We start from the raw sequence: 23,879 nt of genomic DNA, 5'->3' as shown, positions 1-23,879 counted from the left end.
GCTTTTAAGAACACATCCTACTTCTAACTAAAATACTTCTTCATTATAAAATGGGAGAGACTTGGGCCCTTTTCTGAAGCTTGCAGACAAACCTCAAAGACTAATGGACCCCTGCTCATTCTCCATAATGCTCAAGTAGTTCAAAGCTTGGGTAAAAATGCATATATAACATTTTTGGAGGACTGACTAATTGCTAATTAAGGTTAAGATAACCCACTGTTGAAAATTAATTTAGTGTCGTTTTAAAAGGTGATGAACAAAACCCTGCACTCCTAAAAAGAGCTTGTTATGTGCAGCCTTTGTTGGAGATAGAGGATAATTAATTAATTAAGGTAAAGTGCACAAATATAAGAGCGCTGAATATGTGTGTGAAGACACATCAGAGAGAGGGAGGGAGGGAGGGAGGAAAGGAGGACAGGGGGAGAGAGAGCAGCGTGCCGACTCTCGGGCAGGCGAATCGATTTTCTCTCCCATCGCACCCCTACACACTCCGACTCGCACATCAAAGACAACGCACATTCAATTACTAGGTGATGTGTAGCCTAACCCCTTTTTACTTCCTTCACATGAGCAAAAGACACAGGCACATTACCTGTGTCTCCCATAGGGCCCGGATCATGCATGCAGCAGAGGTTTTTTAATGTCATGCACCGGATGGTTTTAATCATATGGCAGATGTGTGCGGATCAGACTCTCAGGTTGAAGCACCCAGATATAATTGAACTAATTATTCTCGGGGAACTCCTTCGACTCGCAGAGCCCAATGAAGCACAAGATACCGTGGAGCTGCATGAAGGTTGATTGGTGCCTGGACCTGTTACATTGCTGGAGCGGACTCCTCCCTGCAGCACAGTCGGATGATCATCACTTTGACACCGTGTTTATGTTCAGAATAAGAAACTGAAGACTCTAAACAACTTTTCCCCCAAATTATGGGAAATTAAGGGGGAAATTCACAGACGATCAGACAAGCAGAAACTAAATTAGAGGCGTTTATTGATTTCAACGGTAGGTGCGATACTTTGTTAAAACCTGGGAAATTGGAAAGCATGTGGATGTATTGTGGAAGCTTTGAAACAACCAGAAGTGACTGCGGCCGTCTGGCTTTTTACAATTCAATGCTTCCCACAGTGTGAGGGTATTTTTAGCCTTGCCATCGTAGATCAGCATCTGGCTGTTTCTGGCTGGATGTAACAGAAGCCTGATCGGAAGCACAGAGACATGACTAGTTGTCACTGTTAGCTATGTCTGGTGTGACTGGTGTGATGTCATACTGATTATTCCACGTGTCACATGGGTGGGTATGGTAATGGCAGGGGTAATTACTGTAGCCCGCAGTGGGAGGGGGCTGTGACTGGATGAGTCAAGGCTGGCTGTCTTTGTATATCTGGATATCTCCACTAACGAACAGGAAGAAACGACAGGGCCTGGGTTGAAACTGTGTTGAGGAAGACAGGAGGAAGGAGACTTCTTACATTATGGCGTTGACGTGACTGTCCAAGCGAGGGGAGGTGCAGCCCAAGATTTCTCCTGGTGAAAGGGGTCGACATTGTGGGACCAGGATGTCATACTCTGACTTCAGCACCGCACTCACAGCCTGTAACATGGAGGAGGGGAGAGAGAGAGAAAGAAAGTTAGAGAGTCATAGGTTTTGAGTGTCTCAACTTTAAACTTGTTTTCAAGTCGCCCTCAGTTGGCATTGCTGTAAGCGACTGTCTGTAAGTATCCCTATAGATTTAGATGTTGAAGCCAGTCTCAGCTGTCAATCAGGAATTTTATATATATTAAATCAAAACCTACTGGACAGTGAACCCAACTAACCCAATCACAGTATTAAGAACCACCTAAAATGGCAGAAACCAACTTTGAGAAACATTTGATGTACTTTTTGGTCCATGTCACATCCACTGACATGGAGGAGATAGTGTTAATGACCTATACTGCAGCCAGCCACCTAGGGGTTGATGAAGATGAGTTGGCTTCAGGTTTTAGGAGCAGTCATGATGTCCATCTTTAAATGGTCGATGATAAAGGCCAGCAAAAGACTTTAAATATGGGCAATCTCAGCCTGTTTCATATTCATCATAACTCAGTGTCTTGGACTAATCATTGTTCTCCTTTTGTTGTAAAGACTAAAGAACAACTAAGAGAAGAAACAGAGGAAAATAAAATTGATGCAATCAAGACATTATATATGGGATAAGTAGTTAAAAAGATAAAAACTGAAGAGAGGCCAATTAAAGAAATAGAAAAGGCAGAAAGGATGACGGTAGAGTGTGGCCCAACAGTGACCCTGAAGGGGTCATTAACTCTCTCAGGGACTTCATTCACTATCCAGCAACATGCATAACGTACTAATAAAGAACCTACATAACTCCCTTTTAGGATTCAAAATCATTAGGGAAATAAATAATTTCTGAAAAGAGAGCTCTAAAATTGACCTCTTCATAATTCTCACTGCAAGGTGTCAAGATGAGAAAACGGTTCTATCAAGAAGAACAAAAAAAATTGCTGCGTTCGGCGGTGGAAGAATAAATTGAACGGTTTAAATCTAATTTAAGGTGGTCAACAGGGAATACAGATGATCTCCCAGCTCCTCTTGCCCATACTGCACAACCTCAACAAGCCCACACAGCCAGGACACGAGGTGGAGACGGAGGCACACATACAGAACATAAAGCGCACGACTACAAACACATATACATATACATGGATGGATGAATACCCTCAAACACCACAGCATAAATTATGCCCCACACAAGCAGAGCGTGGTTTTAAAATAAACAGTGGTTACATGAGTGAAGGCCCACAGTGGTGTTGGTGCAACACAGCAAGCGAGAGCTGCAGAAGGCAGTATAGAAGAAAACGTGTGTTCTGCTATAGCTGCTGCTGCTGCTGCTGCTGCTGCTTATGTAAAGAGCAGCTGAGCACGACGCTGAACCGAGAGGCCTTCCAAGGTCATTCCACCTTTCAGATCTAAAATAACTGCTGCTGGATTTCTAAAACCCACTCTTGAACTGATCTTAAGTGTGGTGTGTGAGCTTGTTCATGAAAGCCACGAACTCGGGAAAGTTCACTGTACAAAAACGCAGAAGAACAAGAATGTATGTATGTATGTATGCATGTGTGTGTGTGTGTGTGTGTGCGGGCTTGTGATCCCATACTGTTCTCTACACAAAATACTCGACTACAGACACAGTCCAACTCGGCCTCAGCTTTCTCTGCACAAAAATGGACTCATGCACACCACATACAGCCATATATGGTCCCTGGTGTTCAATCACCTGCAGTGCTGCCACAAACTGAATAGTGCTAACGAGTGCCAGGGATTGTCCGGGAGTGAAGTTGAACTTGACCGTGTCCAGGAAGTGAGCGTTGTCCATCTGGATGTCCACAAACACGTACAGCATCTTGATACCTGCCGTGGAGTCTATGGGGACTGCAGGGAAAACAGAGACAAAAGAAAAAAAGGGATGAATTATTCACTCTGTTATGTCAGGTAAGCCTGTGGTATGTACACTATTTATGGCGCCTCAAACATTAACGTGCGGAACATCTATATGGGACCGCGGAGCGCGTGTGTAGCATGCAGGAGGCACACGTGCGCTATAACTGAAAACCCTGTTCTGTGTGAGTCTCCAGCAGACACACACAGGAACTCATGCGAAGACCTCAATTATTTAGGGAAGGAGAAGGACACATGCGATTACTATTAATGCCATTAATTTCACAAGCCATTTACGACTCGCACAAGTGCCAAGGAGAGAGAGAGAGAGAAGCACTGATATAGATGCTGAGAAAGTGGGTGAGAGTCCAAGAAACGAGGGGGAGAGCGGCATGATGAGGACGAAGAATTGATAATCATAATTATTCTTCCTCTGGTGTTACATTTAATTTGCAAATCAGGAGCAAGGGGAATATTTTTTGGGTTGTAATTACGCAAATGGCCCACTACGATGCAAATGTTTTATAAGCACATGCAGCTCACTTGATGGCCTAGATTACAGCAACGCTGAGGGAGAGAGCGATAGGAGATAGCAAAGCATGATGAGAGGCTAGAAAATGGAGGGGTGAATGGTGAGGAGGAGACCGGGAGAGACTGAAGAGCTGTGAGATACATATGTTTACAAAGAAGGGATGGCAGATGGGATGGAAACAGAATTGAAGAATGTGAGAAATAGGAAATCCCTCTGAAAGTAAACTGAAAAACATTGAAATTCAATTTATGGCAGGGGGTAGGTGATTTGATAATGTACTGTATAAAATCCAAAAGATTGGGCAAGGAGGAGAGGAGTGGAAAAGGAAATGGGATAGTGTGTGTGTGTGTATTTGAGGGTTGGGGGTGGGTTGTCAATTAACAGGCTACAGACGTGATGAATGGGCTCACATCTCAGCAGAGAGGGAAGGGATGGGGATGGATAGGTGCTTAAAAAGGTGAGCCCGCCGCGAGCCACGAGCCACATGACGAGTGAGAAACCAAGGAGTTAAATATATCATGAGGCTAAAAGGGGTTGAGAGGGTTGAGTTAAAAAAAAAAACTAAGACTAACAGCTGTCTGTTGTGTGTTTATAGGCACTCGAGAACGTGAAAGGGCAAAGGAGAGTGACATCGATCCGTGCTCACATTAGCATGGCAGCCTGAGAGCATTTAGACGCTGCAATTAGAGACACAGTCAATGGGATGGACCGGACTCGCTTTCGCCATCAATGGGTTTTATTCATTTGTGCGTTATAGCGATAATGTCACTCAGTGCAGCTGCTTGTAAGTGTCCACGCAAACAAATTTGCAGCCGCGGTCATAATAGGTGGGACTAAGAGAAGGTTGGACCTAATGGTGGTCTGGCCGGTTTACAAATCGATAGCTTACAATCTGTGTCCACTCTATATTGTGCTTGCGCTCATCTATATTATAATAATAATAATATGTCTGGCAGTTAGTTCAACCAGAATCCAACTTTTATTTCACTCAGCTGCAAATTTTGCTGCAGTGAATTAGCGCTGAATTTAACGGCTTTAATGAAGCTACAGAATCAATGTGTGTAGTAGAATAGCATAAATATGAAGTATTGGAAATATATGAATGTTAACTGGCCCTTTGGTGTGTTGTGTTTCATGAAGCTCCTATTGAATGAATCATGCCACCAAAATACTGCGGATCTGTTTGTGATGGGGAAGATGGTGTCGTAATACTTAAAGCTGCGACAGCTGGCCTGGCTTTATCTGAGCAACGTCTTGCCAGTCTTATTTATTGGTTTTACCCCCCCGCGCTTTTTCCATTTCACTAAATGATTCCAATTAAATAAATGGCAAATAAACACAGATTTTATTTTGGGTTTATTCCTCTCTCTCGCCTACTCAATCTCACCCGTGTCACTTTTTATCTTGGTCTTTTCTTTTTTTGTCCAGACTAAATCGTAATGATAGACAAGGGCCAATCTGGTTGAATCAATTCCCAGTGTTGCTATAAATATAAAACCTGGTTTTATGACGACACTGTTATTGCCGTGTTGCTTTTATGAAGACAAAAGACGAGGTGACACCAATATTCAAAAGGTGATACCACAGGGGAAATGAAAGGGAAATAAAAGAGAGCGGGAGAGGCGGCTTCTCTATGAGTCAGCCACGACACAGTGTCTTTAATCTCCCACAGGTGGCTGACATCTTGGGACACAGTTCAGATGGTGTCCACATGATAGAGGGATGAAGGTTAGAAACACGTAGATACACACACACATACATACACACTAGACAATCTGCAGTTCTTGTAGGAAAATTCCATCAATTAACATGTCATTTTACTTTGGTGCCTATTTCTTTGCCTTTATTTGATTCCTCAGCTCTTACGCAGGATTCACATCTCATCTCTTTCCAAACGTCCTCGCCGGCGCTCGAGGAATATCAAACAACGAGTGTGCACACCAAACAAAGTCAGGGAGAGCTTTTCAGTGTATTAAAATTCTGTTGGTCATTCCTGGTATTTAGGAGGGGTGAGGTTGTTCTGGCAGGGCTATATCAAAACTATTGATTTAGCATTTCCTCCCGCGTTCGGACAGAGACAGACAGCGGGGGCGAGGGTGAAGGTCCTCAAGAGCTACTCAAGGTTTTCAAAGGACTGCTCTAATGCATGTTCCCCATTGATCTGCTGGGTAAATGTGTTGTCCAGGCTCCAAAGGTCTGCTATGCCTTCCATGCTAGAGCTGGGCAGGCAGCACTAACTAGTTCTGCTTTCCGTTGATCAATAGCTCCATCTCTGCGTCTGTCTGTGTTCAAGGCAGCCCGTCTGTCCGACTTCTTCTTCATGCAGCCTGCCTCTCAGTGGGTGGGAGTCCTTGATGCTTGTTAAAATTCCTCAGCGCGGCACAATCTGCGTGCAGAGTGACGGAGAGACAAACATGCTCACAGACTCGTTAGAGGGACTCACTGAGACAACTGTGTCCATAGTGCACCATGAAGTCGGCTCCCAGGGCTCGGGCGGTGAAGTCGTCCACGCAGCAGGCCCCGTATGTCACGTCCCCCATCACGATGGTGTCCGCCTCCGTGAACCTGGCATGGCACAGAGAACGAGGTCAGTCACGGACCACATGCATATCCTGTTGTTCGTTAGTACAGTGATCAATACGCACAATATGAGAGAGCTGGACGAGATCAATTCCTAACCGCTTGTTACAAATGGACTAAACTATGTAGTATCTGACCGCATTGTTAGTCAATGACTGACTCACAGCCTTGCCGGGTGAGACGATGCTTTTCTTTCTCGGCAGCCACTGAGTCAAGCGCGGCAAGAGCTGCCTGGTAGTTACCGCCCTGCCAGACGAGGGCTTATAGGTCACCAGTCGGCCTGACCACAGAGGGGAAGCTCCTCTAACAGACGGAGAAACTAGAGAGGAGGGCTCGGACTGGTACACATCAACTGATTGGAGTTTGAAGGGGCCTCGCTGTCTATCTCCGCCCCGGATTCGCAGCACATCTGCCTGCACAACCCGAGCAGCAGTTAGTACTTGCAGCCAGAGAACCACCCATGCAGACTAGATGCTTTGTGCCACAAGTAGGTTGCGAGAGCATAGCAGAGACCGTGTGGGCCTTATGTTCCACTTTGTGGCTGTAAGAGAAAAAAATATATTCATGGCCTTCTTGAGAGGAAAACTACCAATTTACACGGGCATCTGTGGACCCAGACCTGTTAGAGCAAATTGCTGATTGCACTACAGAAAAAACAAGCCTTTGCTTTTATCACCCTTTATGGGCAGATAAAATGCTACGTAAACCCATAAAGGCTAAATAAAATGAATAAAAGGCAGAGAGTAACAAGCGGGAGGAGCAAATGAACAGAAGCTGGAGGAAGAAAGATGGGTCGATGAGGGGGTGGCTGTAAATGGGGGAAGTTGCCAAGGTATTTGCGGCTGTACTCTGACAGATGTAGGCTAGACAGAATTGGGGAGAATAGAGATGAGATTGAGGGCTCGGGGAGAGAAGAGGGAAAAGTGATAAACAGACAGGGCTGCACACAGAACAGCATCTGAAGCAACCGACAGACTCTTAGTAATGTGTCTCCTGCTGCACAATCTTTCAACCCACATTCACTCGCTCTGTTTATCCCTTTGCTCGGCTCCTCGCGGGGAGCAAAGTTTCTATTTAGCCTTTCCTCCCTCATTTTCTCTGATGTAATCTCTGGTTTGTGCTCTCTCCGGGCTTCTCATCATTGTCCCCTAGTGCCCCCCCCCCCAGTCTCTTCTTCTCTCTCTCTCCCTCCCTCCCTCCTTCACTTTCGGCACCGTCTCTTCTCCTCTAATGGCTGCTCTCAAGTGAAGGGCAGTGCCGGCCAGCTGAGCCCAGGAAAACACAGACGGATCAACTCATCTGATAAATAAATATTTGCATCTGCAGATTTGAATCAATTACCCTCCCTCTTGTCAGCGTTTTGCTTTCGCCTCTGTGTGTGTTTGCACTCCGTACACGTGCCACTGAGAAGAGCAAGGTAATTACGGGTTGGTGAAAACGATATAATCACACAGGTAGTGAGAGGACTGTGGACTTGTGCATTTGTTTTCTCATTCACTGAAGCCCATTGTTCTTTCATCGCTGTTCGCTGACTTTGTTTGGAGTTGCATAAACATGCATCAACCTTTCAGCTAAAAATACACGGCCAGCCCACCAGAACACAAAAAAAAAGAAAAAAGAAAGAGAGAGGCTATTCACCGCAATCCACTGCAGACCACGCAGAACCATCTACAGCGCAAAACACAGCACTACAGAGGATGACAGTATCTAATCAGCAATCTATCTGCCAGAAATACCATTATCTCTCCATCGTCATTGGCATATCCGGTTGTTTCCAGAGTGACTTCACTGGAAATGTCATGGTAATAAATGCTAAGAATCCGACTAAGAGGGCATATGAGACATGTGATGCTGCCGGGACACGGAGTAATTACTTGCCCGACATATAGTCCCACCACCAGTGGGAGAGAGAGGAAGAGAGGGAGGAAGAAGGACAGAATAGAAAGTGTATCGGTGTTAAGCAAAACCATTTTCTAACACACAGGGCTCACAATATGACAACTGGGTACATATAGAGCATAAATGTCCAACATCTCCATTTATTCTTCTTCCTCTCTGTCTCTCTCTCTCTCTCTCTCTGTTCAACCACTCCTCCATCCCTCCATTCCTGTCTGCACACCGGTGTCAGTTGTTTCCCTATGTTGGCGCTGGATTGGCCACATCGCAGAGATACTCGGTTTTGCCATTCCAACTGAAATGTCATTAAGATCTAATTAAGATGTCAGAGGAGCTTGTGAGCTCTATAGCAGCTCTTGTTAATTAGCTCTTTAGCATACAGCTCAATATGTGCGAGAAATTGCCGACTGATCCTAATCTTTGTTATAAAAAGACTATGCAGTGCGCTTGTATGGGCAGCAAACAACTGTGGATTCAGTCGCGGTAGATTGTTTCACTGTTTATCAACAGTTTAAATAGCTGATGTGTTGTTTTCTTTTTATATCAATACCGTCTCTCTCGGCTCCATCATTGTCCTGGTGTGGCAGAGTGCATGAAAGCGGTTTAATCTTTCAGCTCCCTTTCCTCTGGGATGAGATCCTTCTCTCACTTTGACAGGATTTTCCTCTGATGCCGCCATGAAAGAGGGACTCATTGGCACCGGGGCCCTCACAGCTCAGAGATGGTGCAGCAGACAAAGAAGTAAAAAGTCTCTGTCACCCAACCATCAGGACACACAAAGCCATTCTGTCAGCGACGCTTCGTATTTGTTGTTGAAAATCACCGGGTTGAATTTAACTTCTACCAACTGCTGGAACAAACACTTGTTTTGAGGTTGGCAGAGATTTGAGATGTGGGGAGTTGCAGGTAATTTTATCTTCTGGGCCCATCGGCTTGAGAAAGCGTTACAATTTGAAATGCATCAAACTGGGGCTTTTTTTTTTCAGTACGCTGTAGTATTTTGGGGCTGAGCAGTGAGGTGAGATTATGCATTTTACTGTTTTTTGCATTGTTTTCCCTACACGCATGCAAATTTCCAGTTGCGTGTCTGCAGGAGTAGAGTGTGTGTACAGGGCTATGGGGAAATTTCTGCTAACAGAAGATGTTTTCGCACTTTATTTATTCAGGGAACGTGAACTCACCAAGCTTCAAGCAACAGTGCATCACATTAATATATTTCACACAAACCTAGAAGGTGCTGAATATAGTATCAGTCGTCAACGTCAACAGTTGTGTATCAGATATTCCCAAAGACAGCGCTGTCAAAGTTTGCAGCTTTTCTTTGATGCAGGGAAACTGAGTAGTACACAAATCAAACGTGTTGTCCATATGAATGAGCCAGACATGTTAAAACACGTGATGATGTATAGATGTTTGTATAAAAAGAAATACAGTGGATACTTCTTTTAAAACAGTATTTCTGCAACACATTGCATAAGTCATATTTTTGGGAATTGTATGAGTATAACTGCTGCAACATTACATTATTAAAAAAAACAGACATATGCTGGAAAAAACTAAATACTTAAATTATCTTAAACACACAAACAACAGTCCAACTCTAAAAAAAAAAGATATGTAATCTTGGCACTAAAATGGATGTTGTATTCAGACTCACTTTCTCGAATGCAGGAGGTTAAGTGCCTTGCTCAAGGGCGAAGAAGAATATAGAACGGTGGAAAAGCATTGCTGCTCAACTTCCCAACCCCCACATATTCTACTGGAAGATGTTGTTAGGAGTAGATAAAATGTTATGAGCCTTAAAGATGTCTCGCCACAAAGTTGTTCCGAGTGCATTCAAGCCCATTTAAAGAAGAATAACAACTTCTCATAAACTGCCTTAGTGTTGCTTGTCATTCATTTATGCGTCTGCTTGGCGAGTGTGTGGCGATGGTCAACAAGCCTGTCAGATTAAAAGAAACTAAAAAACAAACAAACAGCAACAGCGGCTTTTTTCAAAGTCGCATTACGTCGTCAGGTGGGCTAATCCAATTTGCAAATTTGCATGCTTCATTATTTCCCTACAGATGTGATTTAATTTGTTCAGCGTTAACTTTGCCACTCAAGTGCAAAATGGGTTCGACAAAATTCTCAAACTTTTGCATCCTTGGAGGTCAACGGTCAACAGCAGAGTGCGTTTAACGGTGATTTCCATTATACTAAAGCACAACTGCCTTCTAATTAAAGTCATTAAAACAAACATATATGTGAAGCTTGCGACAGGGAAGGCCCACCACATTGGTGCTGCTTTAGTAGCATAATAGCTTGGTAGTTATCACAGTTCTCCGTCTGGTTTTAATCTTCAGCAAAAGCTCTTTCTAAATTAACGTTCTAGCGGGGGTGTGTGGGTTTCCTCAAGGGGTCCGGAGTTTTCTCTCATACTCGCACAAACACGTGTAAATGGATTAGTGACTCTTAAATTGCAAAGCAGAATTGCGACTATGTTGATTTTTCAAGTTTTTGAACCTATTCACTGCCTTCTACTGAGTGCATGTTGTGATTGACTCTGTGACCATGTGTTACTTGACATGTCAGGCCAACCTATTAAGTTATTGTGGTGTCTACACTAAGATTTATTAATACACATTAAATTGCACTTTGTATGGAATCTAATTCAATGACTAACGAAATGGCCCCTTTCACACTGGACAGAAAAACCCGTTAATAAGTTGCCATGCTATTGGGACATTTTGAAGGTTAAACAATGACAAAGACTACAGGTAAAAGTAATGGCGATACAAGACAACACAGGATTTGTATGATAAGCCTGAGGGTTGCTATACTTGCGCAATACTCACAAGCCCTTCAGATATATCTACCAACTACAACACAGGGAAAACAGTTTTGATAAATGAAGAAGCTTCACAACTGTCATATTCCAACGCGACCTGTTTATCTTTCATCCCGGTTCTCGTGGTAGCTTTTTCTCAAAGCACCACCAGCTGTTATCGCAGGAAGGAAATTTAAAAAGCCGTTCATTTTAACCTACGTTTTCTCACATCAAGGACTATTTTAATGGACAAATCAGCACGACTTCTGCTTCTCAGGACTTTGAGAAAGGGCCATTTTAGTGGAGGCCTTGATCTCACTGCTAAACCCTCCTCAGAGGGAAATCATGTCTGCCATTTACAGACGGAAAAAGATTGGAGAAAAGAGACAAAAATCTAAATAATGAAAGCACAGTGCACAACAGCAGGATTATAAGGAGAGATCAGTGCACGACGGAATATATCCTTGTATTAAAAAATATTTCTATCCTTGTCTAACTTTATCTGAGAACTACAACATGGTCTGTGCAAGTTAAATTAAGTCACTTTCCACAGCTGAGTTTTTGAGTGTTTGTTAATTAGTTGCTCTCTTTTTGTCTTAAACCACACTGTCACTTTGCTTCCTTCAAGCAATGGGTTGGACTAACCCAACTCAGAAGTAGGTTCCAAATGAGCAATTCTTCCATAATTTTTTTGTCAACTGCTGTTTAGTGACAACTAGTGGTGAAGTGGAATGTTGCAGCTGAACACCCCTCGCCTCACCCTCCCCTTCCAAACATGGAAGAGAACCTGTGGCAGCCTTCAGTTGTCATAAAAACTCAAAAGCACTTTAGTTTGTCCAGTTTGGACGACTGTAAAAAACATGGCGGCATCCGTAGAGAGGATCCGCTCCCTTTGTAAAGTATTTAAATACAAATGGCCCATTTTAGGGTAAAGAAAACAACAATTTGTACAATTTAGACACTTGTTAAAACATAAAAAGGATTATTATATTCTATAAAAGTTCTGCCAATAGATCCCTTTCACCTAAATCGTACACTCTGAACCTTTAAAATGCTAAAAAGCTGGGTCACAAAACCAGGTGCCTTAGTTCAGATATGAAAAACTGTTGTTGCCATAGCTAAAAAGGGATTTGTAATGATGTCAAGTGCTTCTACTACATTAACCTGTTATACTATTTATACACAGTGCGACTTCAGTGAGGATCTCATCTGTTTGTCTTTCCCTCTTCGGCACAGCGTGGTGTGAAGCAGTGGAGGTGACACTAGTGCTTCCTTTTGTCAAAGCTTTATTTGACAGCAGTTGTTGATGGTGGACTGTAATATGTGAGCGCAATTCCGGAAGCCAGAACATCTGACAGCCGTGAGAGCACAAGAGTAAGATAGATGGCCTTTCATCATGGTGCTGCAACAAAAAAAAAAAATTCAAGGAATGAAATGAATAACGGAATTAAACCCAGAGGGGGCTTAGCATGTTTTGAAATATATTGATTTATGTAAGGAAGAAGAATAAAACATTATTGCTGGTAGTAAGACAACCACAACAACCTGACTATAGGGTTACTGTGTGTTCTGCATGTTTTTATACGCATATTTAAAAGGAATCATTGTGCAATGAAGTTTCCTATTTTTTTCATTTAACCCTTCCTTCCTTGTGTCCTGTCCCACCTTACAACAATATTCCGTTGAAATTGGATCAGTTTTGGCGTAATCCCACTGATTTAAAAAAACAAACCCATACAAATACATAACCTCTTTGGCAGAGATAATTAAAGAATGTAGGGATTAAGGAGAAGCATTTCATCCTTTTATTTCTTTCATTCACATTTCATGATCGTTTACACTTTTGTATATTTACCATTAATATTTAGAATACATGATAAATGAAAGCCTAATGCACCTTTACTGATCTTGATAAATGTATGAAGATGAAGGATTACACCAGACCCCTGTTTCTTCCACACACACACACACACACACACACATTCCTCCTGTAAACAAAACACATGTGAATTATTCCCCACATCTGATGAAGGTTCATCTTTTATTCCATTACATTTTAGACATCAGCTCATTGTGTGTCTGTGAGAGCGCGTTGGCACGGGCCACGGCAGACTGGCCCAGGAAAGGAGACAGGGGGCAGCAGGGGAGCTCAGCAGAGATGAACCATCATTATTTCCTCTCTATGTTCAGTTTGGAAAAATGAGGAGGCAAAGAGATTCAATCAAAAACACGGAAGCCAAAACAAAGTCCAGTGGAAGCACTGGGGGTCGAGTGGGTAAACAAGCACAACATGTGATCTGAAAGACACAAGACCAAGAGAGACGGGAGCACAGAAAGACAGATGGAGAAAGGGAGGACGAGCACAGGACAGAATATGTAAGACGGATGAATTGTTTGCTGGTTTTGTAATATTAGCAAATCTCATATCTGTAATCTGCTTTCTGCATATATAACATAGAAAATAACCCATTCCAAAAATAAATTTGGCATGAGGCACTGGGCAGGAGGATTAAATGAGCTCCACTTCTTCCCTTGTTTTATATATATATATATATGCACATCTTCCACTTGATGTCTCTTCCCTCCAATTTTAATTAATGTCACTGTCATGTTGACACAGGAAACCTGGACTAGCTGTCTTCTCCCAAGTAAATTTGGAGACAACCCCCCCCCCCCCCCCCCCAGTGAAACATGACAGTTCAACTGCAGTTGCTGAGCGTCTGCCAGGACTGAGTAGACAGAGGGACGTCAGGCAGTGAGCACGGGATGACGCTCAGACAGATGTTTTCAGTAATACCATTAGATAATCCTTTAACTCTCCCAAAAACAAGATCATTACTGCTATTTCGGTGAGTGTATCTCATCTATTTGTCATGGCATTTATTCAGAAGCCTGAGCCACGGGGTCATCACGGTAAAGCCGACAGCTCTATAAAGACAGAGCCATGGACTGCAGCCGAGCACAAGGGCTGCGCCGATGGACAATGCTCTCGTCAATTGCTCATAGCTGGAAGTCAAGGTGAAGGTGAGCCCCTTCCTCAGCGCTGCTCTTGAACGTAACCCATGTCATGGCTGCGAATCGGTTCATCTCGACATGTGCTGTGTGAGAGGGAGCTTCAGCATAACCTTGGCTCAAAGTCATCTTATAACAAACCTGTAGAATCAATGAAAATGTTGTTTTATGTAGCATCTGTCTACAGAAATTAAACCCAGCGCTTCGTTCCCACAGCGGATCAAGTAAAACAGGATGCTACTCTGTTGTCTGACATGAGTGTCATCCCAGTTAAATGGAAAATACTTAAAGTGCATAATCCATCACGACACAAACATGGGATCTGACAGTCAACTTCAGTCCTTGCTGAAGGTCTATGTGGTGGATGATTTCATTTCAGATCATTTGATTTTTATTTCTATGCATGTCTGTGGGCTTTCAATCTTTAAAGACATCACCAACTATACTGTGTACTTAAAAGGGCAGTAATCCAATTTAAACAAAATGGTGATATGACAACAGACATTGCTCTAGAGATAAAAACCCAGGATTTGGCCTACAACCAGGAAAAGATCGAATCTCCCAAAAATGACCAGAAAACAAGAAGTTATCACAGAAATAATGTGAGATTATAAAGACAGGAATCAGGATAAGGGACCAAAGAAGAACAGTTCACAGAAGCTTCTTTAACGCTCCTGTTGATGATATAGTTATCATTGATCAAAGTGGTTCTAATCAATGTCTGGACGGATGAAATGATAAAGAAGTTGTCTTTAGTGAGGAAACCACAAACCTGACACTGAGTTCCAGCTCTGTTGAGCTTTCAGCATCTTTCAGCTCATTGTTTTGGTTTAATGGCTCCAAACTAAACGGTTTAGACTCCCACTTGCACACTGTTTGCAAAACAACAAAAACAATCCAATCTCTGTCATAACATTCTCATTGAAATTTCATCAAAAACATTCTCACTTTTGCAAAACGATGTGCATTTACAAGTGATTATAGAAAGAAGCTAACTGAGTGAAATGGGGCCTTTGAAATTGCAGCTAGCGTTCACAAATGAGCCAAGACGTATTGAAGACAATTTAACCCTGGAAGTGGAATCCCACACAACTCTACATAGACACTCTCGTCCCGATCCTCGACTCTGTCAACTCTGAGAAATAACGATTATAAAAAGCTTTTCTTGTTGCAACTGATGAAGTCCCATCCATCTAATCCCTCTTTCGTTCACGCCTAAGGCTTCACTCCATCACCTCTCACTCTGTTCCCTCAAGTCATTCAACACTCTCTCCTCTCCCTCTTTATTTTCTCCAGCTTTTTGACGTCTGTCCTGTCCCTCTATGCTCCTTGTCCTCACTCCTTTGAGCCGCTGTCTGTCATTACATCTCTGACGTCATTTTTGGGAACGCCCTCTTGTTAGGTTGTCGCTCGAACCTTGATGAGTAAAGGGGGGTATGGTTGATTGTGTTGTCCTCTCCCTTTCCCCATCACATAACATTGAAACAAAACAGGCTGAGATACGAGTGTGTTATAAATATGACAAAATACACATTCAAGGCAAAATATCAGAAAAGCTTTCTCTTTTTTTTTTAGGATGGATCAATGAAAATAAGTCTTTACACAATATTTCTGTGGCCATTATCACTTTAAAGCATAATTTCAAATTAAGCTTTTCTAGGCTTTCCCATTTTTTTTTTTTCATTCAATTTTTTCCAATTGCGCAATCCACATTTGTGTCCATCGAATACTCATAATGTCAGAGTAATTACTGTGGAAAGGGCATTTTAAAAAGCAGATGTACTCTTCTGCCAGCGTATTCTTTTCCAGGCTATGTAATAGTACACAGTTCTCCATGAGTGCAATTACATGGACATGTGCCTGGCACTGTGCTATCCAAAATGAGACCAGTCTGAGTGGTTGAGTTTGGAGGGAGAACAGAGAGGGGGGGGAAAGCGGGACTTTAACCTTCAGCATTGAGCACTGCGTATCTCTTCCACCCAATGCTGAGAAGAGGGAAATGTGTTTCTCTCATTCATTCGAAAGAAGAAGAAGTATCCAGCATCTCTTCACCGGTGAAATGAGCAACTTCAGCCTTTGCCAAAACTCATTACCATGTCAACGTGTCCTTTGGGTCCACGTGGTTTTGAGGGACCGAGCGAGACATGGCGCAGAAATCCAGTCGCACCTAATCCAAACTATTACTCAGTCTTTTTGTTTGAGTAGGAACTTGTTTGACTGCCGCGAGTCTCGGGTCCATATGTCAATGTGTCACAAAAAGGTCTGAATGCATCAGGGCTGGGCCTTGTTTTGAGGCAAGAGGGAGATTGAGAACTGCTCACAGGAGCTTTGTTCTGATGAGGAGACGTGTGTTGGATATTAAATCGGTTGTGTTTGCTTTTGTTCATCTATCACAGATTGGAAATGGGACTTTAAACTATTCATAAAAAATGTATCTTTTAGGCAAAACAAAACATTTGTATTCTCTATTACATTGCATCCATTCTCAGGTAATGTTTCTATCAACAGTTTAATGTTTGTTTGTTAGATATGAGGATTACTCTTGCTAATTTTGGGGCAAGTTGGGCTCAGATCAATATAAACATACAGATATTTTTTTTTCCATTTAACATGACAGAGGTACACGTTCTCTGAGGGCCCTTCAGGTTATTATTGTGCTGCCGCAGCTGACTGTTAATTGATCAAAATGACTGATGGCACATATTGCTGCTGCTGGTGCCCGTCTTCTCTCTCTGTTGGCTCTGTTCGAGTCCTTCTGCATCGTGGATCGGGTCTGAGCATCTTCAGCTCTTCCTTTATTTTTTAAATATACATTGGGTTTAAAAGGTCGGAGCAACAAAGGTCTAATCGCAGCGTAAATCTGGTTTGCTTGGTCATGTCCATTTGATGAACACTTGTTTTTCTTACTGTATCTCCAGGTTGCATTTTGACAGCAACTCTGGCAATTTCCGATGTGTTCTATCTGCCAAAATATCCCATTACAACATGTCAGCACCTATCTGTATTTGCAGTCTGCATGGAAATGACTTCTTCCCCTATTTTAAAAAAGGCAAAGACATGAACGGCAGGAATCCTTCTGGTTCCCTGGGCTTTTAAATCGGTGAGATGCAGAGGGATGTAGGTGTGGCCGATTCACTTTACACTCTCTTCTATAAATTCACCTGTGACGGGATCAGTGTCAGAGGAGACCAGTTCCTTCTCCGACCAAACTATCCGTGGAGGCAGCAGAGACAGGCTCTTCTTGTAATAGAGCCTTTTTCGGATATCTGTGGATTTTTTTTGGACCTACAAAAATGTCCACTCCAAATATTAGTTTAACAAAAGGATTAATCGTTTTCCTCCCTTTTTTATCTTCAATTCCACACATCTATGTCTTTCTATAAGTTGTAAAGGACAGAGGATGAGAAAAAGATGGTGGAAACTTACAGGTTTCTATAGGGCTTGCAAGTGGCCGCTGATGATGAGATATTGTGGGAGCTTAGCATAAGCTTTGGGTAGGAATTGCGGGATGTTCCTGGCAAGAGGGCCAATTAGACAGCGCATGGATATTGGGATATCCGGAGCTCTTATGAGAATCTCTCATATGTGGGGTTCTCATATAAATTGAGAGTAGACTGAGGTGACTATGGTGCGTATATTAGCAAAGCAAACACATGCACATGCATAGATCCTGGCACTAATTCCCTCACTCACATACACCATATCTGCTGCTACAGCTCAGCAGTGTGGAGGAGCCGTGAAGACCGTGACGGTATGAGGACAAGGAGGCGTTCAAGGCTCCTGCTAGGATTCTTCCTAACGGTAGAGTTGACATTTACCCCGGGAGGCTGTGGACTGTGGCTGCTGCTCCCCAAGAAATGACTCAACCTGCCACAGAGAATATACAGGGATCTATTCTGATGGATCAAGATGGCAACAGTGAAGGACCAAGAGCTGTCTGCAAGCTGTGTGTGTGTGTGTGTGTGTGTGTGTGTGTGTGTGTGTGTGTGTGTGTGTGTGTGTGTGTGTGTGTGTGTGTGTGTGAACCTTAAATTACCAACACACACTGTAGCTGACATCACTGTTACTTGAGATGTCTGGGGCCGGTGTTGACAGTTATCTCAAATATTACGTGATGGACAGAGACAGAAAACAGGTACAGCTTGTCAGCGGGGTCAGCAAGTGTGTGTCTCCCGTCACATGTTTTGTTGAATCATACATACAAGCACACAACTCCTCCAGAAGGCTCAGCGACGAGCAGCTCGGAGCCACCCACTTCCACCCCAGTTCGTCTCACTGATGAGACCTGACTGAATTCCACTTTTCCTCTGACAAGCGTGGTGCTGCTGGTCACACATTTTTCTGACAATTCCCTTTGCACTTTTTCTTACTACTTCAGAGTTCCATAGTGTTAAACACCTGCAACACAAAAATGTCAACCTGTCCTGATTAGCTGTAAGAAGTTCTTGACAATTGCTAAGGGAACCGGTCAGGCTGAGAATCTTCTCTAACACTCTCTCTGCTTGCCTTTTAGTCTGAAAGTTTTTTATCTATCATGCACAGCTGCTGCTCGGATTTGTTATTATCCATTGATTATTTCTGATTCACTGATTTATTTGATGTGTATTAATAGGTGACTTTGGTGTCCTTCGTTGGTTATTGAGCTCATGGATATTTGTTAAATGGAATGCATTTGCTCATATGCTTTTGATGAAAAGTAAAACATGACTTAATTGCTTGATTTGGTTCATTTTTCCTGCTTATTTACATCATGACTAATAAAGTTTTCCTTTTCTGGGCCACATTTGACGATTTGTCATGGTGATTTATTTTGACTCCATCAGCCGAGTGTTTTTGAATCTTAGACACCATTTATTATGCAGTTTTGAGATTCTTACAAATTGCAAATCTCTGACTCATCACTGTATACACTGCAGGGGCTGGTTGGCCATCTCTCTCAATGCGCAGGCTTAGTCACTGGTCTATCTTTATTTAATAGGCCATTTTTGGGTAAGCTTCCTTCCTACTCTTGTTTCAATATTAATCAAAAATGTGTGCCTCATTATACTGTATATACTTACACTTTTGCTGACTGCTATTCAGCAATACATGAAGCTAAAGGATTTGGTAAGTGGTGAATGGGTTTAGGGCAACTGCCAGTTTGAGGAATAATGAATATTTTGGTGACTAGTGAGGCTTTTAATAAGATATTACTCATACATTTTAATTAGCTTATCTCTACTTCTCCCTGTCCTGCCTCTCTTCCCTATATCCATTTGACTTATTAGCCAATGTCAGTATGTCTCACAGGGAGTCCTGGTTCCATGTGAAACTAACAATCAAACAACAGCACAATTAAAACATCGACATTGTCTCTTGTGATCTATATAAATGGATTCTGATGACTCATGTTCAGTCAGGAAAAGCAATGTTTCATTTTTTCAATGTTTCATTTTCTTTACTTTGATAACAGGAGCGCTTTGGCCTTGTGTGCTCAGCGAAATTTTTCGTTCTACCACCAAATATCAGAGAACAAGACCTCGGATTAGGTTTCAGGCCAACATCTCCATGCAGAGGCCAGGGTTTTGTGCCAGGAGAACAATGATTAACATTAAATGCCACTACTTTCCTCGGGATTAGGGCACCGCTCATCCTGCTCTCTGCCACTCTCTTTATATTCACTCCACTGTCACAACAGCAGCAGCAGTAAATACTGAAGCAAGTTCATCGAAGTATCTTTCAAAGCCGGGACAAGACAGCTGGCATAACATCAAAGCCAATAAAACATATGGTACAGTGACAGCACATGCATCACTGCCTGCCAGCACAACTTACCCATTTATTCTTATATTCTGAAAACATCTTCTCTGTCGTTTACTTGTGAAAACAGAGATCATAAGTCTGTGACCATGTCAAAACTGAAAGGGCATAGAATAGAGCTAAATGGTTATTTACACTTGGAAGGGAGTGCTCAGCAAACACAACTAATGGTAACATCAGTTAATACATTTTCTATGACCTCACAATAACTTATTATTTCTGCGATAAATACGTGATTAATGTCGTAGTAAGGACATCATTGATCCCTAAGTAGTGTCAGCAAGATTATTCCCAGGCTGCTTACAGTCACAACAACCTCCACCAAATATGACGGGGCAGCCTTAATGTTGCCTGAGAGATGAAACCCAGGGCAGAGAAATTCTGCATCACTTTGGTTTTTATCTCCTTTTTAATGGAACTTTGGAGTCAGACTTGAGTTGATCCAACTCTAAGGTCACTGTAGACGTCCCAGTTTGTGGTGCAGTGTCATTGTGAATGTGTAAAAAGGAGTTCAAGTTCATGTCTATTCCCCTGGATGCTGGAGTGAATGCGAGTGTTGGACCGTAGGAGAAACTAGATAAATAGATGCAACAAAAATATATAAAAACATGCGATGATAGAAAGGGAGATGTAGAACCTATATGACATTAAGCACTGGGGACTGTGACAGCAAAATGTGCATATGTTAAGGGTGGGTGCTTTGACCTAAGTGTATTAACTGCAGCATGGCTATAATTCAGAGCAGCTTGTCCTCATTAAGACTTAGCAGCCCATCCCGCTGAAGCTCCTTACACTGAGGACAGCTTAGCCCTTTCATCCCCATTTTTGATATGGACCTCAGCCCTGTTTCCAGAGAACGAGGGACAGTGGTGGTGGTGGCACAGCGACCAAACTCCTGGGACCCCGGCATAAGCTAAAAGACACAAGGTCAACTGCCTGCTGTGTCACCCTGCAAAGGTCACAGTCATTCACTCGTTCCAAACACCAATCAAATCCTATGCCAGATCCACATTAGGATGCTTGTGCCCATTTGCTGGATTTTCTGATGCAAATATCTGCTGCAAATATTTTCCATTTTCAATATTGGTTACTATTTTTACATTTTACATGAGATATTTGACTTGTGAGTTTTTTAGTTAAAATTTAATTGGTGGATTAAATTGTTGACAGGTTTCTCAGAAGGCGATCCTGGCTTCATGCTGGTGGGGGGGGTTGAAGGATAGAGTGGGGTGTTCGGATTAAACATCCTCTTTCACCTGCCGGTTAAGCCTTTGAAGGGATTAGCCATTTTCTGAGATTGTTATCGAGATTATTCTGACTTCCAGGGCACTATCTATAGTATCTGGTTACAGTGTGAGGTGGTGAGGGACTAAGATCGCGACCAGGACTTCCTTTAGTTCCTCTTCAAAGATGTTACCGTTTCATCACCACATCGAGATAAAACATCAGACCCACTAAAAAGGTGATGACCTTAGATTTACTCATTGCTCCGTAAGCCCTTAGACGTGATGTGGCTGTCAACTACAACTGCCATTCTTGTGGCCACCACATCACAAAGCTTTTTGCCGAAGATTCTCAATCAGCCATCGTGAACAAACAACCAACCAAACTGTTTTAACCAATTATCAAATAACGGTTAACCAATTCAAATCAAACCTTTACTTACCTACAATGACTGGGAAGAGTGTAGTTGGATTCTTTAATATACTGACATGAAGGGGTGGGATTTAGGAACCATGACGAGGCTATAGCCAACCAGCAGGGGGAGAACAATATGTTTTGTTTGCCTGACCACTTGGTTCTTCCTTTATCTGATTTTATCACATCTACACCAACATGTTCCCAGATCTCAGCCATTACTTAAGTCGGTAAACTTATATGAACATCAGAAACGATGCCCAAAACTGCAAAAAGTAGAGCCAAGTTGAATTAAACTGTAAATGTCCTTTAGGATGGATCTGCAGTCCTACCCATCTGGAAACCAGCACGCATAAGATGGAAGGTAGAGTACTTTGCACAGGCTTAGAAGAATTCAAAGAACAGGTCTGGTAAATCTGGAAAGACTGAAATGACTAAGAAAAGTCTTATATGATAGGACAGCACAGGCAGAAGCTAAATGGCTTCAGGGAATCTATACAGCAGGACCTAATGAGGGGAAAACTAGAGGATCATCTTTTCTGCTGCAGTCTGAGAGAGAAACTATGTGGATGGTGAAATTTACAGACAGGCTATCAACAGAGGACAAGGAGCAACAACAGTGAGAATCAGTTTTTGCTAATTGCTCTAATTAGAAGAGATGAGGCCTGATTTAGCAGATTCTATGATGGACAGTGACTACTCAAACATACAAAATGAAGAAGGCACTGGGTGTGTGCTGGGAAAGCCATCTAGCTCTGAGACTGATGGCAGCGGGACTGATAAGACCAGACGCTATCATCAAAACGTAAGTATTCGTGTGATAACAAAGTAGAAGAGGCTGTAAAGAGATAGAGCGATAGAAAGATAGAGTGATGGAGGTCTGATGTGGCTGGAGTAGAGATGAAAGAACTGATGGTGTGAAACCAGAGGATTGATAAAAGAAACACCTTCCCTCACTTTTGAGAGTAAAACCAAAGTTTTTATAATGTATATAGTAAATACATGGGCCTCAGCATCTCTGTTGAGTAACATGAAGCACATGTAAGCAAGAAGAACATAATATACACATTTCCTGCATTAAATCAAATATACAGCCTGCTTGAAAAGTTTATGGCAACCCCCCCCGCCCGCCACTCTATTCCTCATTCTGTCCATCTTGTAATCAGGTTAGTATTGACTGGACACCTATGAGAGACAGACACTCTTACTGATAGCAGCCATTTTCTTTGAGAGAACACTTAGCAGAGAGTGCTCCTGAGGAACAGTGGTCGCCTGAAGACGAAGTGACAACACGGTGACTTCGAACAGGGAGGAAGAGGTGGAGAAAACACCGTATACTGCTCAGTGGCCCTCACATACGTGTATTTCACAATGTGTGTTTCTCTTTACCAAGCACTTAGGAACAAATCTAATTTAGCACAGAGTAGGCCAAACCATGGTGTGCTATAAAAAAACAAACTATTAGCTCTGGAGCACTTTAATCCTGGAGCCATTCTTGCTGCAGGCTTTAAAAAAAAAATCTTTGCGGTGTCTGTGTGATGGAGTGCCGCTGTGCAGTAGGGCATATGCAGACTGAAACAAGATGTAATTAACGTGAATAATATCTCTTCCCTTCTCCAACTGTGACCGCAGCAAGTTGTGATATCTTCTCTGTCGTAAAAAAAAGAAAAAAAACGTAATTGAGTCTCATTTTCTGTTTAAATCCCCGATTGAGTCGAAGGTGGGGAATTACGATAACGCTCTCGCTCTCCTAATGACTATCAAGTGGCCGTGGCCGTTACCGGAAAGACTCCTACACCTGCAGCTCACTCACAAATAACTTGAGCAATCAAAACACAAAAGCACTTTCTTACCTCTCAATTATGTCAGCGATGACACAGGCGAACATTTGCAGGCCCTCTGGAAGCTGCAAAGCCACTGGTAGGAGAGGGGGAAAGCAAACGGAAAAGTTAAATACCTGAGTTAGAGCCATGCAACATGTTCTTTAATAAATCCTGGACAGCGCAACTATACGTAACTTCAGCTACCGGTTCAGAGAACTCCACTGACAGGAAACAGTGACAGTTCAGGGCAATTTCCCCTCTGCCACAGCAGCACTGTTGGTTTATTTAAGCGAGTGACAGGCTTTTGGAAATGTAGTCCAAACCAATCACTGCAGGTCTAGCTCC

The 23,879-nt window shown here is 42.7% G+C and overlaps 1 protein-coding gene across 1 annotated transcript in view; it reads right to left on the bottom strand.

Annotated features, from left to right (window-relative positions):
• dph1 (diphthamide biosynthesis 1) overlaps positions 1–23,879 on the bottom strand; it is a 49,866-nt gene that overhangs the window by 15,233 nt on the left and 10,754 nt on the right. Inside the window, exons 3-6 of the mRNA XM_053423571.1 lie at positions 23,565–23,628; positions 6,421–6,542; positions 3,285–3,439; positions 1,476–1,597 (exon numbers count right to left, since the gene is read on the bottom strand). Of these exons, the coding sequence (XP_053279546.1) occupies positions 1,476–1,597; positions 3,285–3,439; positions 6,421–6,542; positions 23,565–23,628 (463 nt within the window). The remainder of the gene's footprint in view (positions 1–1,475; positions 1,598–3,284; positions 3,440–6,420; positions 6,543–23,564; positions 23,629–23,879) is intronic.

Source organism: Pleuronectes platessa, chromosome 5 (genome assembly GCF_947347685.1).
Source record: "Pleuronectes platessa chromosome 5, fPlePla1.1, whole genome shotgun sequence".
Taxonomy (NCBI): Eukaryota; Metazoa; Chordata; class Actinopteri; order Pleuronectiformes; family Pleuronectidae; genus Pleuronectes; species Pleuronectes platessa.
This window is presented reverse-complemented; position numbering and strand designations above follow the sequence as displayed.